At 42.1% G+C, this 17,494-nt stretch overlaps 1 protein-coding gene across 1 annotated transcript in view; it reads left to right on the forward strand.

Moving 5' to 3' along the window:
* Positions 1-17,494, forward strand: part of nup210 (nucleoporin 210) — a 63,367-nt gene that overhangs the window by 13,368 nt on the left and 32,505 nt on the right. Inside the window, exons 10-18 of the mRNA XM_021615545.2 lie at positions 236-376; positions 523-660; positions 7,473-7,628; positions 7,724-7,934; positions 11,126-11,271; positions 13,106-13,324; positions 13,486-13,659; positions 14,889-15,081; positions 15,233-15,339. Of these exons, the coding sequence (XP_021471220.2) occupies positions 236-376; positions 523-660; positions 7,473-7,628; positions 7,724-7,934; positions 11,126-11,271; positions 13,106-13,324; positions 13,486-13,659; positions 14,889-15,081; positions 15,233-15,339 (1,485 nt within the window). The remainder of the gene's footprint in view (positions 1-235; positions 377-522; positions 661-7,472; positions 7,629-7,723; positions 7,935-11,125; positions 11,272-13,105; positions 13,325-13,485; positions 13,660-14,888; positions 15,082-15,232; positions 15,340-17,494) is intronic.

Raw genomic sequence — 17,494 nt, forward strand, 5'->3', positions numbered from 1 at the left:
GCTAATTTATTGTCAGTATAATTCTGCATCTTCCTCTTGATGTTTAATCAACTGCAGACTGAAATACAGCTGGGAGACATAAAAATACTGGAAAGGAAGATTTAGGACATTTTTGGCCTACATCATTTGTCCTATTTGATGGTTGTTTTTTTTTCCACACATTAAAACAGTTCTTCTCTGTCTTATTTCCTTCTGTATTTTTAAGTGCTACTCTCTTGATTGTTTCTGTCTGCAGAACATTCGGATCGAAGCTGCCTTCCCAGAGGAGTACTTTGAGATTCTGGAATCCTCCCTGAATGGGTCCTACCACCGTGTCAAGGCTTTGAAAAACGGGCTAACACTAATTGAAGCTGTGCTCAAATCTGTGGTGGATCAAGTGAGTTTTGGCATAACCTTGAATTAGTTTCTTCGCAGATATTTTGAGTGTGTTATCTTATATCCAACTGTGGGAGATCATTATCATTAGTTAGAAATAGCTTGGTTATGTCTTAAGTTAACAAGGTTGTTGTTTTTCTGTTCTAGAATGGAGGAGTCCATGAGCTGGCCAACACAGTCCATAATGAACAGGATGTAGAAATGTACAATCCCATAGTCCTCAGTCCCAGTATCCTCACGTTTCCATGGCAGCCTAAGGTTGGAGCCTACCAGTACACAATACAGGTAGTTGTCAATTTTTAATACAAGCCAGTCTAGAATCATTCAGTATATGTTCACTGATATCCTTCTTTTGGAACCCATGTTGCTGAAGAATCTCTCAAGTCAGCCACTAGACTTGCATCAAGTTGTGTGTTTATGAATATATTTAGTAGGGTTGACCCCATGTAGTCGACTGGTCTATTGTTTGGTCGATAGGCTGTTGGTCAACAGAGATTTCTTTAGTCAAGCAGTAGCAAAAAATTATAATAATTGAATGGTGTACCTGTCTGATTCGCAGCAGTCTGAGTGGACTAATCCATTGTGGAGGCCGTGGGGATGACACAGTCCATCACTGACATGTGCTACTAAAATTGTATATGGTTATATTACGTAAGAACAATGGTACAACACCAATACAAATTATGTTCGTTTTTTTTAACCAATGCGCTTCAGTTTTGGATAGCGGTTGCTATCTGCGGCTCTGAAACATCAGTGCTCTATTGAATTGGCTTCTTTTGTTAGACCATGTTGCTCTGTGCATAATAGCACATTTAACCAGCATATTGATGTTGAGAACAATGTGGCCGAGGCAGCAGCGGCATTAGGAGATGAGAAAACAGCACTAAGAAAAGTGAGGAGAGAGGAAACATCAATCAATCATTCAACATCCTAACTGGCTTTATAGATCATCCATATATGTATGCAGAAGTAAGACAGATCCTGCTTCTGTTTGAGTATTTAAGACCTACTGATTCCGTGAGTACCAAACCTAACGCAACCACATGTCGGATAAACAAATTCGGCTGTTTTTAATATTTGCTATACTGTAATAAAGGCTTTATCAATTTTTTCTTAGAACAGCCTCTCTGGTATTTATTTATTTAGTGTTTACGTTGTTCCAAATTGTCAGGAAAAAATGTATTTCTAATAATAACCCTCCTTTTTCTTGATCTCGTTGATGTTAATAATAATAAGTAATGTTGTTATCATTAGTAAGCTTTGCATAACCACTCTAGAGTTGTATGCCAAAGAGGGCATCCTGTTTAGTCTTAATACCGTAACTTAGTTAATAAGCCTATATTTCAATACTTATAAACAGTACCAGTCAAAAGTTTGGACACCTACTCATTATTATTATTATTTTTTTTAAACTATTTTCTACATTGTAGAATATTAGTGAAGACATCACAACTATGAAATAACACATATGGAATCATGTAGTAACCAATAAAGTGTTAAACATATCAAAATATTTGAGATTCTTAAAAGTAGCCACCCTTTGCCTTGATGACAGCTTTGCATACTCTTGGCATTCTCTTAACCAGCTTCATGAGGTAGTCACCTGGAATGCATTTCAGTTAACGTCTTATGGCTGCAGGGGCAGCATTGAGTAGCTTGGATGAAAAGGTGCCCATTGTAAACGGCCAGCTCCTCAGTCTCAGTTGCTAATATATGCATATTATTAGTAGTATTGGATAGAAAACACTCTAAAGTTTCCAAAACTGTCAATATTGTCTGTGAGTATAACAGAACTGATATTGCAGGCGAAACCCTGAGGAATATCAAACCAGGAAGTGGCTTCTATTTTGGGAACTCTATGTTCCATAGCCTCTCTTTGCTCCATTTAAAGGGATATCAACCAGATTCCTTTTCCTATCGCTTCCTCAAGATGTCAGTCTTCAGACAGTTTCAGGCTTTTATTTTGAAAAACGAGCCAGAAAGATGACATCGCGCCAAGTGGTCGCATGAGTTTTGCTCGCGCAACATAGTTTGGACAGCCATTGCTTTCCCCTCTCCTACTGATAGACATTTGCGGTTGATATACACTGCTCAAAAAAATCAAGGGAACACTTAAACAACACAATGTAACTCCAAGTCAATCACACTTCTGTGAAATCAAACTGTCCACTTAGGAAGCAACACTGATTGACAATACATTTCACATGCTGTTGTGCAAATGGAATAGACAACAGGTGGAAATTATAGGCATTTAGCAAGACACCCCCAATAAAAGAGTTGTTCTGCAGGTGGGGACCACAGACCACTTATCAGTTCCTATGCTTCCTGGATGATGTTTTGGTCACTTTTGAATGCTGGCGGTGTTTTCACTCTAGTGGTAGCATGAGACGGAGTCTACAACCCACACAAGTGGCTCAGGTAGTGCAGCTCATCCAGGATGGCACATCAATGCGAGCTGTGGCAAGAAGGTTTGCTGTGTCTGTCAGCGTAGTGTCCAGAGCGTGGAGGCGCTACCAGGAGACAGGCCAGTACATCAGGAGACGTGGAGGAGGCCGTAGGAGGGCAACAACCCAGCAGCAGGACCGCTACCTCCGCCTTTGTGCAAGGAGGAACAGGAGGAGCACTGCCAGAGCCCTGCAAAAGGACCTCCGGCAGGCCACAAATGTGCATGTGTCTGCTCAAACGGTCAGAAACAGAATCCATGAGGGTGGTATGAAGGCCTGACATCCACAGGTGGGGGTTGTGCTTACAGCCCAACACCGTGCAGGACGTTTGGCATTTGCCAGAGAACACCAAGATTGGCAAATTCGCCACTGGCGCCCTGTGCTCTTCACAGATGTGCTCAGTGTGAACCTGCTTTCATGTGACAGACGTGACAGTCTGGAGAACGTTCTGCTGCCTGCAACATCCTCCAGCATGACCGGTTTGGCGATGGGTCAGTCATGGTGTGGGGTGGCATTTATTTGGGGGGCCGCACAGCCCTCCATGTGCTCGCCAGAGGTAGCCTGACTGCCATTAGGTACCGAGATACGATCCTCAGACCCCTTGTGAGACCATATGCTGGTGCGGTTGGCCCTGGGTTCCTCCTAATGCAAGACAATGCTAGACCTCATGTGGCTGGAGTGTGTCAGCAGTTCCTGCAAGAGGAAGGCATTGATGCTATGGACTGGCCCGCCTGTTCCCCAGACCTGAATCCAATTGAGCACATCTGGGGACATCATGTCTCGCTCCATCCACCAACGCCACGTTGCACCACAGACTGTCCAGGAGTTGGCGGATGCTTTAGTCCAGGTCTGGGAGGAGATCCCTCAGAAGACCGTCCGCCACCTCATCATGGGCATGCCCAGGCATTGTAGGGAGGTCATACAGGCACGTGGAGGCCACACAAACCACTGAGCCTCATTTTGACTTGTTTTAAGGACATTACATCAAAGTTGGATCAGCCTGTAGTGTGGTTTTCCACTTTAATTTTGAGTGTGACTCCAAATCCAGACCTCCATGGGTTGATAAATTTGATTTCCATTGATCATTTTTGTGTGATTTTGTTGTCAGCACATTCAACTATGTAAAGAAAAGTATTTAATAACAATATTTCATTCATTCAGATCTAGGATGTGTTATTTTAGTGTTCCCTTTATTTTTTTGAGCAGTGTATTATCGATTATATATTTTAAAAACAACCTGAGGATTGATTATAAAAAAAAATTGACATGTTTCTGTGGACATTACGGAAACTATTCGGAATTTGTCTGCGTTGTCGTGACAGCTCTTTCCTGTGGATTTCTGAACATAACGCACCAAACAAACAGAGGTATTTTGGATATAAAAATAATCTTTATCGAACAAAAGGAACATTTGTTGTGTAACTGGGAGTCTCGTGAGTGAAGATCATCAAAGGTAAACTATTAATTTGATTGCTTTTCTGATTTTCGTGACCAAGCTACTTGATGCTAAGTGTACTTATTGTTTTGTCATGCGATCGATACATTTACACAAATGCTTGGATTGCTTTCGCTGTAAAGCATAATTTCAAAATCTGACACGACTGGTGGATTAACAAAAGGCTAAACTGTGTTTTCCTATATTGCACTTGTGATTTCATGAATATAAATATTTGTAGTAATATTCATTGAATGTAGCGCAATTCAATTCAGCGGTTGTTGATGACAATTATCCCGTTAACTTGTTATGGCTGCAATCCCGTTAACAGGTGTGCCTTACATTTAATTTATAGAATTTCTTTCCTTCTTGCATTTGAGCCAATCGGTTGTCTTGTGAGAAGGTAGGGGATGGTATACAGGAGATGGCCCCATTTGGTAAAAGACCAAGTCCATATTATGGCAAGAAGAGCTCAAATAAGCAAAGAGAAATGACACTCCATTACTTTAAGACATGAAGGTCAGTCAATCTGGAACATTTCAACTTTGAAAGTTTCTTCAAGTGCGGTCAGAGAAATCATATTGTAATCTGACAGCACACACAATATGTATGCAGCGCATGTTCCTTACCTTCTTTTTCTTCATCTCCAGTTTTATCCACAACTAGTCAAATGTTTTCCAAGCATCTGACTTCTCCTTTACCTCGAGCAACCAGTGAAGTTCTCCTATTGGTCAAGTGCATGTGATGCATACATGCGTCACATAAAGGGTTGAGGGAATAGGGAATGTTTTTCCAAAATGAATGAGGGATTTCAGTAACAGAACTTTTCCGTCAGAAATGGCTATAATTGCAGTGCTTTCGGGAAAGTATTCAGAGCCTTTGACTTTTTCCAGATTTTTTTTACGGTACAGCCTTATTCTAAAATGTATTGTTTTTTCCCCCTCATCTACACACAATACCCCATAATGACAAAGCAAAAACTTAGAGATAAAAAAACGGAAATGTCACATTTACATAAGTATTCAGACCCTTTACTCAGTACTTTGTTGAAGGACCTTTGGCAGCAATTACAGTCTCGAGTCCTCTTGGGTATGACGCTACAAACTTGGCACACCTGTATTTAGGGAGTTTCTCCCATCCTCTCAAGCTCTGTCAGGTTAGATGGGGAGTGTCGCTGCACATCTATTTTCAAGTTTCTCCAGAGATGTTCAAGTCTGGGCCATTAGATCATTCGGAGACTTGTCCCGAAGCAAGTCCTGCATTGTCTTGGCTGTGTGTTTAGGGTCGTTGTCCTGTTGGAAGGTGAACCTTTTCCCCAGTCTGAAGCCCTGAGCGCTCTGTAGCAGGTTTTCATCAAGGATCTCTCTGCTTTGCTCCGTTCATCTTTCCCTCAATCCTGATTAGTCTCCCATTCCTTGCCGCTGTAAAACAACCCCACAGCATGATGCTGCCACTACCCCGTTTCATCGTAGGGATGGTGGCAGGTTTCCTTCAGACATGACGCTTGGCATTCAGGCCAAAGAGTTCAATCTTGGTTTCATCAGACCAGAGAATCTTTAGGTGCCTTTTGGCAAACTTTTACTGAGGAGTGTCTACCGTCTGCACACACTACCATAAAGGCCTGATTGGTGGAGTGCTGCAGAGATGGTTGTCCTTCTGGAAGGTTCTCCCATCTCGACAGAGGAACTCTGGAACTCTGTCAGAGTGACCATCGGGTTCTTGGTCACCTTCCCGACCAAGGTCCTTCTCCCCCGATTGCTCAGTTTGGCCTGGCGGCTAGATCTAGAAAGAGTATTAGTGATTCCAAACTACTTGCATTTAAGAATGATGGAGGCCACTGTGTTCTTGGGGATCTTCAATGCTGCATAAATGTTTTGGTACCTTTCCCCAGATCTGTGCCTCAGCACAATCCTATATTGGAGCTCTACGGACAATTCCTTCGACCTTATGGCTTGGTTTTCCCCCTGACATGCACTGTCAACTTTGGGACCAAAATAGACAGGTGTGTGCCTTTCCAAATCTTGTCCAATCAATTGAATTTACCACAGGTGGACTTACAGATAAAGATACAGTTACAGATAAACATTTCAGGGATGATCATTGGAAGCAACCTTAGCTCAATTTCGAGTCTCATAGCAAAGGGTCTGAATATTTTCTTTATTTTTGTAAAAACCTGTTTTGTCATTATGAGGTATTATTGTATGTAGATTTTAGAATAAGCCAGTAACATAACAAAATGTGGAGAAAGAGTCTGAATACTTTCCGAATGCACTATATGCTAATTAGCCAGTTTTACTAGTTGACAAGTATGTACTGTATAGATGTAGTGGAGAAAGAGGCCACAAAGAGTGCGAGGAGTGTCCATTATGCATCAACAGATTACTTATGTTGCTTGTGTAGCTCTGAAACGTGGTCTTGATGGCTCAGTTGGTTGAAATAAAATACTGGGAACACCAAACTGCTGTGTGACTGTCTACATGAATTAATTTGAAATGCAACCATAATAGAATGATCATAGGAGACACAAAGCTATGTGAATCTGAGTATGATCCTCTTAAAAAAAATAAACTCTTCCCTTCAATTTCTAGCACGACCTCCTAAGAACAATGTGATACAAAGCCACACTGAGCAGCACAGCAGGCCAATTTGATAAATCCCCAACTAATAAAAATTTCTAAAATCCTGTTTTTGCTTTGTCATTATGGAGTATTGTGTGTAGATTGAGGGCATTTATTTTATTTAATCCTTTAGAATAAGTCTAACGTTATAAAAGGGAAGGAGTGTAAATACTTTCTGATTGCACTGTATGTTGCAGTTTCAGCAACATGGATGATAAACTGTGCCGCAAGTCTGAGCACAGTCAAATCAATTACGGTCAGACTCCCTCTAATAATTTGTGTCTTAATTATTTCATCAAAACGTGCGCTTTATGATGACAAAGAGCATTGTGTTGAACACTGCGATTTTTACAGTCAGAATCGCAGAATGGTGAACTTACTAAATGACGAGTTGACTGTGATATTAGGTTGCTTCTTGTGTAAATATTTTCAGTCTGGATTTTAATGATTTGTATTTGGTCTACCTATATTTTTTATTTTGGGTTGGGGACAGCGCTAATATTTAGACATTTATTTTCTGGCCAGACACTGGCTCAAAATGACAAAAGTTGAAGTGTCTCTTGATGTTGGTGTATTTACCCATGTTGCATTGTGTACCAGGCAGCAGGAGGCAGTGGGAATTTCAGCTGGTCCTCCTCTAACCTAGCCGTTGCCACAGTGACAGTCAAAGGAGTGATGACGACCGTCAGTGACATCGGCGTCAGTGTGGTGTACGCCCATGATGTACGCAACCCAATGCACTATGGCGCGATGAAGGTGAGACCGTGTGTGTGTATATATCGATAGCCCCCCACTCTTCATTTTACAGAATAACCTCTTTACATGTCTTTACATGTCTTACATGTCCCCAGGTGTATGTGGTAGAGCCGGTGGGGATGGACTTCTCTCCCTGCCCGGTGGAGGCCCGTGTGGGGCTGGTCCTGGAGCTGCCCCTCCGGATCTTTGGCTTGCTAGGGGAGGGGGGAAAGTGGGGAGTGGAGCAGCGGGTGATGCTGAGTGACTGCAGTCACTTTGACCTGCAGGTGGAGGAGGAGACCCAGGGAGTGTTCCAGCTGCTGGAGGGTGAGGCATTCCCCCATACTCTGCTCATAAAAACCTGCAGTTTAAAACCCTGACAATACTTTACCTAGCTTGGGGGCAGAGCCTTCAAAAAGACCCTCTGTAGTGTTCAACTTTTATGTCCTTCTCAGATTGGCAATACGGTTTTAATTTCCCTTGATCCACAGAGGAGCATAAGATCTACCACTTAGATTTGATTACTAGCCTTGGATTTGAAGCATCTTATTGTTGTGTGTCTGTGTTGAGTAAGATGTGTATGAAAACAGGTAGACTTTGTTGTCCTCTAGGGCCAGGATTGCAGCCGTATGTCTCTGTCTGTCTCTCTCCCTTCCTACAGGTGTTAGACTTCAGTGCAGCTTTTGACATTATTGATTATGGTCTACTGCTGGAAAAACGTATGTGTTATGGCGTTACACCCCTTGCTATAATGTGGATAAAGAGTTAATGGAAGCCTATCAAATATAATTCAGTTAGAATCAGGAATTCCCCAGGGTAGATGTTTTGGCCCCTTGCTTTTACTTATTTTTTATTAATGACATGCCACTGACTTTGAGTAAAGCCAGAGTTTCTATGCATACGGATGACTCAACACTATACACGTCAGCTAATATAGCGACTGAAATGACTGCAACACTCAACAAAGAGCTGCAGTTAGTTTCGGAGTGGATGGCAAGGAGTAAGTTTTCCCTAAATATTTCTAAAACTAAAAGTATTGTTTGAGGAACAAAACACTCACTAAACCCTAAACCTCAACTAAATCTTGTAATAAATAATACATAACTGTCATGGTCAAAACATATTGATGCAGTAGTAGCTAAAATGGGAAGAATAAATAAATAAAACAATGCTCTGCCTTAACAAAACTATCAACAAGACAGGTCCTGCAGGCCCTAGTTTTGTCGCACCTTGACTACTGTTCAGTCATGTGGTCAGGTGCCACAATAAAGGACTCATTACAATAAAGGAATATTGCAATTGACTCAGAACAGGGCAGCACGGCTGGCTCTTGAATGTACATGGAGAGCTAACATTAATATTATGTATGTCAATCTTCTGGCTGAAAGTGGAGGAGAGATTGACATCACTACTTTTATTCAATGCACCGAGCTGTCTGTCTAAACTACTGGCACACAGCTCGGACACCCATGCATACCCCATAATACATGCCACAAGAGGTCTCTTCACAGTCCCCAAGTCCAGAACAGACTATGGGAGGCACACAGTACTACATTGAACTCTATTCCACATCAAGTAGCTGACGCAAACAGTCAAATTAGATTTAAAAATCAGATAAAAAAATACCTTATGGGACAGCAGGGACTGTGCAGCAACACAAACATTGGCACAGACACATGCATGCATACGCACACACTTACGCAATAACATACACACTATACATACACATGGATTTAGTCATGTACAGTGCCTTGCGAAAGTATTCGCCCCCCTTGAACTTTGCGACCTTTTGCCACATTTCAGGCTTCAAACATAAAGATATAAAACTGTATTTTTTTGTGAAGAATCAACAACAAGTGGGACACAATCATGAAGTGGAACGACATTTATTGGATATTTCAAACTTTTTTAACAAATCAAAAACTGAAAAATTGGGCGTGCAAAATTATTCAGCCCCTTTACTTTCAGTGCAGCAAACTCTCTCCAGAAGTTCAGTGAGGATCTCTGAATGATCCAATGTTGACCTAAATGACTAATGATGATAAATACAATCCACCTGTGTGTAATCAAGTCTCCGTATAAATGCACCTGCACTGTGATAGTCTCAGAGGTCCGTTAAAAGCGCAGAGAGCATCATGAAGAACAAGGAACACACCAGGCAGGTCCGAGATACTGTTGTGAAGAAGTTTAAAGCCGGATTTTGATACAAAAAGATTTCCCAAGCTTTAAACATCCCAAGGAGCACTGTGCACGCGATAATATTGAAATGGAAGGAGTATCAGACCACTGCAAATCTACCAAGACCTGGCCGTCCCTCTAAACTTTCAGCTCATACAAGGAGAAGACTGATCAGAGATGCAGCCAAGAGGCCCATGATCACTCTGGATGAACTGCAGAGATCTACAGCTGAGGTGGGAGACTCTGTCCATAGGACAACAATCAGTCGTATATTGCACAAATCTGGCCTTTATGGAAGAGTGGCAAGAAGAAAGCCATTTCTTAAAGATATCCATAAAAAGTGTTGTTCAAAGTTTGCCACAAGCTATTGGGAGACACACCAAACATGTGGAAGAAGGTGCTCTGGTCAGATGAAACCAAAATTGAACTTTTTGGCAACAATGCAAAACGTTATGTTTGGCGTAAAAGCAACACAGCTCATCACCTTCAACACACCATCCCCACTGTCAAACATGGTGGTGGCAGCATCATGGTTTGGGCCTGCTTTTCTTCAGCAGGGACAGGGAAGATGGTTAAAATTAATGGGAAGATGGATGGAGCCAAATACAGGACCATTCTGGAAGAACCTGATGGAGTCTGCAAAAGACCTGAGACTGGGATGGAGATTTGTCTTCCAACAAGACAATGATCCAAAACATAAAGCAACATCTACAATGGAATGGTTCAAAAATAAACAATACCAGGTGTTAGAATGGTCAAGTCAAAGTCCAGACCTGAATCCAATCGAGAATCTGTGGAAAGAACTGAAAACTGCTGTTCACAAATGCTCCCCATCCAACCTCACTGAGCTCGAGCTGTTTTGCAAGGAGGAATGGGAAAAATTTTCTGTCTCTCGATGTGCAAAACTGATAGAGACATACCCCAAGCGACTTACAGCTGTAATCTGTAAGTAAAAGTATTAAAAGTATTAACTTAAGGGGGAATGAATAATTTTGCTCGCCCAATTTTTCAGTTTTTTGATTTGTTAAAAAAGTTTGAAATATCCAATAAATGTCGTTCCACTTCATGATTGTGTCCCACTAGTTGTTGATTCTTCACAAAAAATACAGTTTTATATCTTTATGTTTGAAGCCTGAAATGTGGCAAAAGGTCGCAAAGTTCAAGGGGGCCGAATACTTTCGCAAGGCACTGTAGGGGCCTGAGGGCACACTGTGCTGTGAATGTATTGTAATGTTTTAAAATGGTATAAATTGCCTTAATTTTGCTGGACCCCAGGAAGAGTAGCTGCTGCCTCTGCAGCAGCTAATGAGGATCTGTAATAAATACAAATCCAAATACAGGTAGGCTGGCTCCAGGGCAGGACCACTGCAGTGGGGTACGGGCCCAGGCTCTTGCCCCAGGATACACAACCCTGACGGTCAGCTACACCCACGGCAACGTCCACCTCAGCACCAAGATCACCATTGCTGCCTACCCACCACTCAGAGTGAGTCCATGCCCCCCCCTACCTGTACCTTAAGGCATGACCTATTCACACACGTTCATTTCATATTGGTTTACTTCAACCTCTTCCCTGGGTAAAGCACAAAAAGAGACTTGAGATTGAAGTTGTTTTGTATCTTTGTGTTGTTTTGTAAAGCTTGTTTTTAACCCCTGAACCTACCCCTGTACCTACACACACTGATGAGTTGTCCTTTACCTGTGCTCTTTGTTGTGATGATCTCAAATCTGCTCAGTGATCTTCAGTCACTACTCTCCCAGCCAACTCTCACCAGAGCAGAAAAGCCAACCTCTTAATTAGCAGAAGATTGGGACACGCACACACTTGCGCTAAAGCCTGTCGCATGCTTCCCAGTCGGAACAGTTTGCCGAAATGTTGTGATTTTTTGGGGTTCATTTTGGTGTTAGGCAGGATTGTTTTTTTTAGCTGTTTGCACACCCAACATTTTCTTAAGGGAAGTCTAAGTTCAGTAGCAGCGTATGTGATGAGTCAAAACGTTTGTGCAAAAAGGGTCAATTGCAGATAGTCCGGGTAGCTATTTGGTTAACTATTTAACTAACTATTTAGCAGTCATGGGTTGGGGGTTGGGGCTGTTCAGAGTCCTGTTGGTTCCAAACTTGGCGTATCGGTACCGTTTGCCATGTAGAGAGAGCAGTCTATGGCTGGAGTCTGACAATTTTTAGTGTCTTCCTCTCGGCCCCAGTGATGTAAGCCCCTTCGTCGGTGATTGGTCAACGGTACTACTCATAGTAGGAGTGGGAACTATGGATGGGATTCTTCAATGAAGTGTTTGTCATTCACTTACTGCACCAAACATCTTAGTAAGATGTAAAATTATGAGACTATGACCTCCTCTGCAAAAACACTACAGATTTTGTTTATTTATCTTAGATGAATTCTGACTAATTTGAGGAAGTGTATGTTGTTGCTATGGCGTCTCAAGATGGACAAACAGTAATATTACCGTAATATCTCATTTTTCAAGCGAATGTCTTTTAAGGGATTATGCGAGGCACAGACGTACGCTTAGCTGCTTGGAGCAAACCGAACCAGTATGCAGGCGCCTTTCAACACCCAGACACACACACACACTTTTTTCTCTGCGATCAGGGCAGAAGTGCAAGGATCAGCTAGTGTTCAATTACCTCCTGGGTTTCGTCAGTGTTTTGTGCATTTTAATTATGCCCTCATGCACTCAATACACTGATTTGTTTTCTCTCTTGCTGCTTTGGCTCAAGTACTTCACTGTAATGGAATTGATGTCAACTCGGCCCATAGAATGGACAATTTATGTAAAGCAGAGAGGCATCTCCATTCCCATGCATGGATCATTTTGTCATGCATCCTCTCTTCCATGACCATGGGTTTTCATCCCATTAACCCAAGTGCATGGTAAGACGGTGCTCTTTGGTACATTACCAGGACATTTTTATTTTAGGAGGTTAAGATAAGCTTCTAATGAGTGAGCCAGATTTGTCGTTTCTCTTACTCTGAGAAGGAATCTGGGAGTTTACGCTCCCTTCAAATAGCTACTGTAGCATTTACCTTACCAACCTATTACCACGTTGTCTGTCTGTCTTCCTGCTTGACCTAGTTTGGCTGTCTGACTTGAACTCAGTCATGTGTTATTTACTCATTGAAAAACCTCCTGAAGTTGAACCATTTAGGATTAGCAGTCAAACCTGAGAGCTTTATCCAGAAAACATCTAACAAAAAATAAGCAGTAAATGTTCATCAAATATAATTTTACTCTACAAAATATAGTATGCCACTTCTCCATTCACTAACCTGTACATGCTCTACATGTTGTCATGTGCAGGCTGTGGACCCTGCCTCTGTTGCCTTGGTGACCCTGGGCTCCTCTAAGGACATGCTTTTTGAGGGCGGACCCAAGCCCTGGGTCCTAGAACCCTCCAAGTTCTTCCGGAACCTAAAGGCTGAGGATGAGAACAGTGTTAGCCTGGCTCTGACCGGGCCCACCTCCCGCAGCTACCTCCGACACTGGGTCAGAGCAACCTGTAGAGCCCTGGGAGAACAGGTGAGGAAATTGGCTTTTCCTTGTTTGGCACTTACTGAATATGGCCCTAGGCTTTGAAAAACGTTCTAGCTCCTTAAGATACACTGTAGATGAAATGCTTTGTTACAAACGGTAATACGTCTTATGAACAGGTAATAAGCGTGTTATAACTACCTCTCCAGGTATTGGCACTTACTGTGGGGAACCAGCCTAGTTTGACCAATCCCTATCCTGCGGTGGAGCCAGCAGTGGTGATGTTCGTGTGTGCCCCTCCCTCTCGCCTCACCTTGGTCCCTGTGTACACAAGTCCCCAACTGGACCTTACCTGCCCTCTGCTGCAGCAGAACAAACAACTGGTGAGAAAAATAAAAGGGCAGTGTTTACACAGCACACATTCAAACACACTTGGCACAGGAGCTGGCTACACAAAAAAAGGCGGCTGGCAACAGTAAACATGTCGTCGTCCCTCACGAATGATGCATTAAGTGATCTATGGCAAGACGCATCATTCACCCAAGTGGAGTAAAAATTGGGCCAGTGGTTGCTCAGATATCGTGTGGGTTAGCCGGACTCATATCCCTGAGTCAAATGGATCAAGTGATCTAAACATGTGCCTGTTAGAGCACCACATGAGGCCGATATGAATATTCTTGCATATGTTGAGTCTTGACAGTGTTTGCAACATGTGTACCAAAAGTGGTTACAATACAAATATTCTTGACAGATTTTTATATGCATTTTTGTTCCAGACCACGTAAATGTTTTATTGGTCAATAGTGGACATGTTGTTTTAGGTACTAGTCTGGAAAATGTTGACCTTTGTCCATAGATGCCACACATCAAATGTAGTGCAGATCGGTCATTCGGTGTCAGAAGAGTAGCGTGTTTTTCACAAAATTCTAAATGGTGGAAAATCCATCATGGCAACCTTATGGGTCCCTGAGGCAAATTTTGTTCCTTGTAAGGAGAGACTTGCGTACCAAATTACTTGACTTAGGTCATGGGCGGCAGGTAGCCTCGTGGTTAGAGCGTTGGACTAGTAACCGGAAGGTTGCAAGATCAAATCCCCAAGCTGACAACATCTGTCGTTCTGCCTCTGAACAAGGCAGTTAACCCACTGTTCCTAGGTCGTCATTGAAAATAAGAATTCGTTCTTAACTGACTTGCCTAGTTAAATAAAGGTAAAATAAATTAAAATTAAGACTGGGTGAGGGGCGTGACCTCTCAAAGTTTGCTTTTTCAGCGCCACCATCTGGCCAATCAGTGTCCTTTTGTAAATTCCTGATCACCATGGCAAGACGCATCATTCACGATGTTTCTTCAAAATCGGGCTAGTGCTGTTTTGAGCGATCGCGTGTGAGAACAAACATACTAACGGATGGAGACAGATCCACATTCCCCTCCCCAATTTCATTGTGGGGGACAACTAAAGAAATATGATCATGTCAAGTTTGCCATTCTGCCTTTCTTAATTGCACCTGGGGGGATAAATAAAGTTGTATTGAATTAAATGTCTTTATCCCTGTCAGTTTAATTTAGAAAGAAATAGTGCGTTGGAAGAACTGTGTAACATTATTTGTTGCAGGTGCCTGTCTCAAACTACCGCAACCCTGTGCTGGACCTGGCTGCCTTTGACCAGCAAGGCAGGAAGTTTGACAACTTCAGCTCTCTGAGTATCGTCTGGGAGTCGACCAAGGTGTCCCTGGCCAGTATCGAACCCACCATGCCTATGGAGCTGGAATTACTGCAGGACAGCAACAAACAGAAGAAACTTCATGGTATAATTTTGATATTCCTCATGATGGTATCCTTGCTTGATTTTATATGTATTCTTTGGTCTAATACCAGGTGAAACCAGGTATAATACCAGTTGTTTTTGAAGGCAATTTAAACAGTTTTGTCCAACAGAAATGTCCTCTTGTGTGTCAGGTCGTCAGACGGTCCTTGTCCACCACCAGTCTGGGACTGCTGCTGTCACAGTAACAGCTCTGAGTTACCAGGTCCCCCACCTCAAGGCTGCTAAGGTTCTCAGTCCGGTAAGACAGAAACACAACCTTTAGCAGAGAAACATCACACTTATCTTACGTAAGTAGACAAGCCACCATTTTGAGAGCCATTGTGAACATATGTGGGTTTTTCACTTCCTGTGACTGGCAGGCAGGATGCTGTTGGCTGAATGTGTGGTGGCCTGTGACCACAGAAAATAAACATTTCATCAGCTTAGAGGTTGCTATAGCAACACAAGGCATGAGAGCCAAAAGTCAGATATTCAAGAACTGTATAGATGTGACCCACCACCTGGATTCGGTCCTATGTAGTAAAATTTGACATTGGATGAGAGTAGAGAGACTGAGCTAGAAGACTGTATATCATACACTGCAGTTGAGGAACAATGGGGAAATAATTCTGCCTGGGAAGTTGATACACTTGTAACCCCACTTTTGAGAAAATGGCCCCTGAATGTTTTGCTACACATACCAGAGAGCTCTAATTTGTCTACACATATTTAGCAATGTTCACACCCTCTTAAGCCTTAGCCCCACCCATCTATTTTAAGGATTCACAGTGTGAAAGTAGTAGCAAAAAGTAGTAGTAAAAATGCATTTGATCTCGTCCTTGGCCTATATCCTAATCGCACTTTGATGCATGTCATGTTCTTCACATTACCGTCTCTGGTAAATACACACTATATCAAATAAAATCTAGGTTTATTTGTTACATGCACAGGATACAGAAGGTGTAAACGGTACAGGGAAATTGTTACTTGCATAGTGGAGTCTTTTGTTTAGACATCTAGCTAGCTAAACAATGAACTATAATCTGAAATCTAATGCCGTGTTCAAAAGTACTGGGAAATCGGAAATATCTGACTTCCGACTTCAGTGCGTTCAACTGGGAACTCGGGGAAAAAAATAGCTCCAACTGGGAAAACATTTATTTGAATGGTCACTCAACTGGAAATTCCAACTCGAGCCTCTTTCTAGAGCTCCGACTTTCCGGCCTGAAAATCACTGAAGTGATGATTTGACCTTGTATTTTTCGGATTTCCCAGGTATTTTGAACATGGCAATACTACCATGCATGGCTCTGCAGGTAGTAAAAGCTAACCAACTAGGTTCAATGTTAGCTAGCTAGCTAACATTAGGCTTTAACTAGAAATGCAAATGGTTTCAGAGATACAAATACTATTACTACACAGATCGTACACGTAACATTAGCTAGCGAGCCAGCTAGCTAACAGTACGCATTAACTTGCAATGAAAACGACTTTCTGACAGAATTAGAAACTTATAATATCTGAAAATGTAGCTAGACTTACCCGGATACATGGATGAACACTTCTCCCTCTCTGTAATGGATGTGAGGATTGCCCTTAGTTTGAAGATGTAATCCGGAAGCCAGTGTTTTATACAACAGTCTTCTTTCTGTGTTCTCTTTTTGAACTCTCTCCGCATTTGGCAGTCATCTCTCTGCTTCCACCGGGCCTTACACTGATTTCAAAACTCATTCAACTTCTTCTGTGACAACGACACCGTTTCTTCCCAACCATTGTCATCAGAAGACTCTACCATGTCTGGTTCAATTCAAATGTTTTTACCTAAATCAGGGATTTCCTCATTGTCTGATTCATTTTCAGAGTCAGCATGGCACAATCATCCTCTAGAAAGTAGTCCAATCGTAACTTTTTCCCACTTTGTAGAGGGCACTATTACCTTCAGGGCAGCAATGTTGAGAGAAGTAGAAAAAACATTTTCAGTTCTTCATGATATCTTTCAAAAAACGCTGCAGGTAGAAAGGATTATCCTCACATACTGAGCAGCTCATGTTACAGACAGAAGCATGCTACTTGTCCAGCCCATCCATTATCTCAACCAATCATGGCTAGCGGGAAAGTTCCTGTATTTTTCCATGGCTAAACCAACCCTCAATGTAACCATTTCATTAATATTTACAGATACAAGTTTGTTATTAAGGCACATGAAAGTTTACGTGTTCCCGAAGGCATTTCTGCAACAACAACAAAAAAACATTTTATGGAGAAAAAAAAACATGTTCAAATGCCTCTCCTGTGAAGTAGTGACGTGCGACATAGGCCTAGTTTCTTGAAACGGGTCACAAATACTAAAGTACAGCATTTAGTTTTGCCATTGATACTAAGACTTCCCCTATGATTTCACTTGACCTTAACCA

This window comes from Oncorhynchus mykiss, chromosome 9 (assembly GCF_013265735.2).
Source record: "Oncorhynchus mykiss isolate Arlee chromosome 9, USDA_OmykA_1.1, whole genome shotgun sequence".
NCBI classification, from domain to species: domain Eukaryota; kingdom Metazoa; phylum Chordata; class Actinopteri; order Salmoniformes; family Salmonidae; genus Oncorhynchus; species Oncorhynchus mykiss.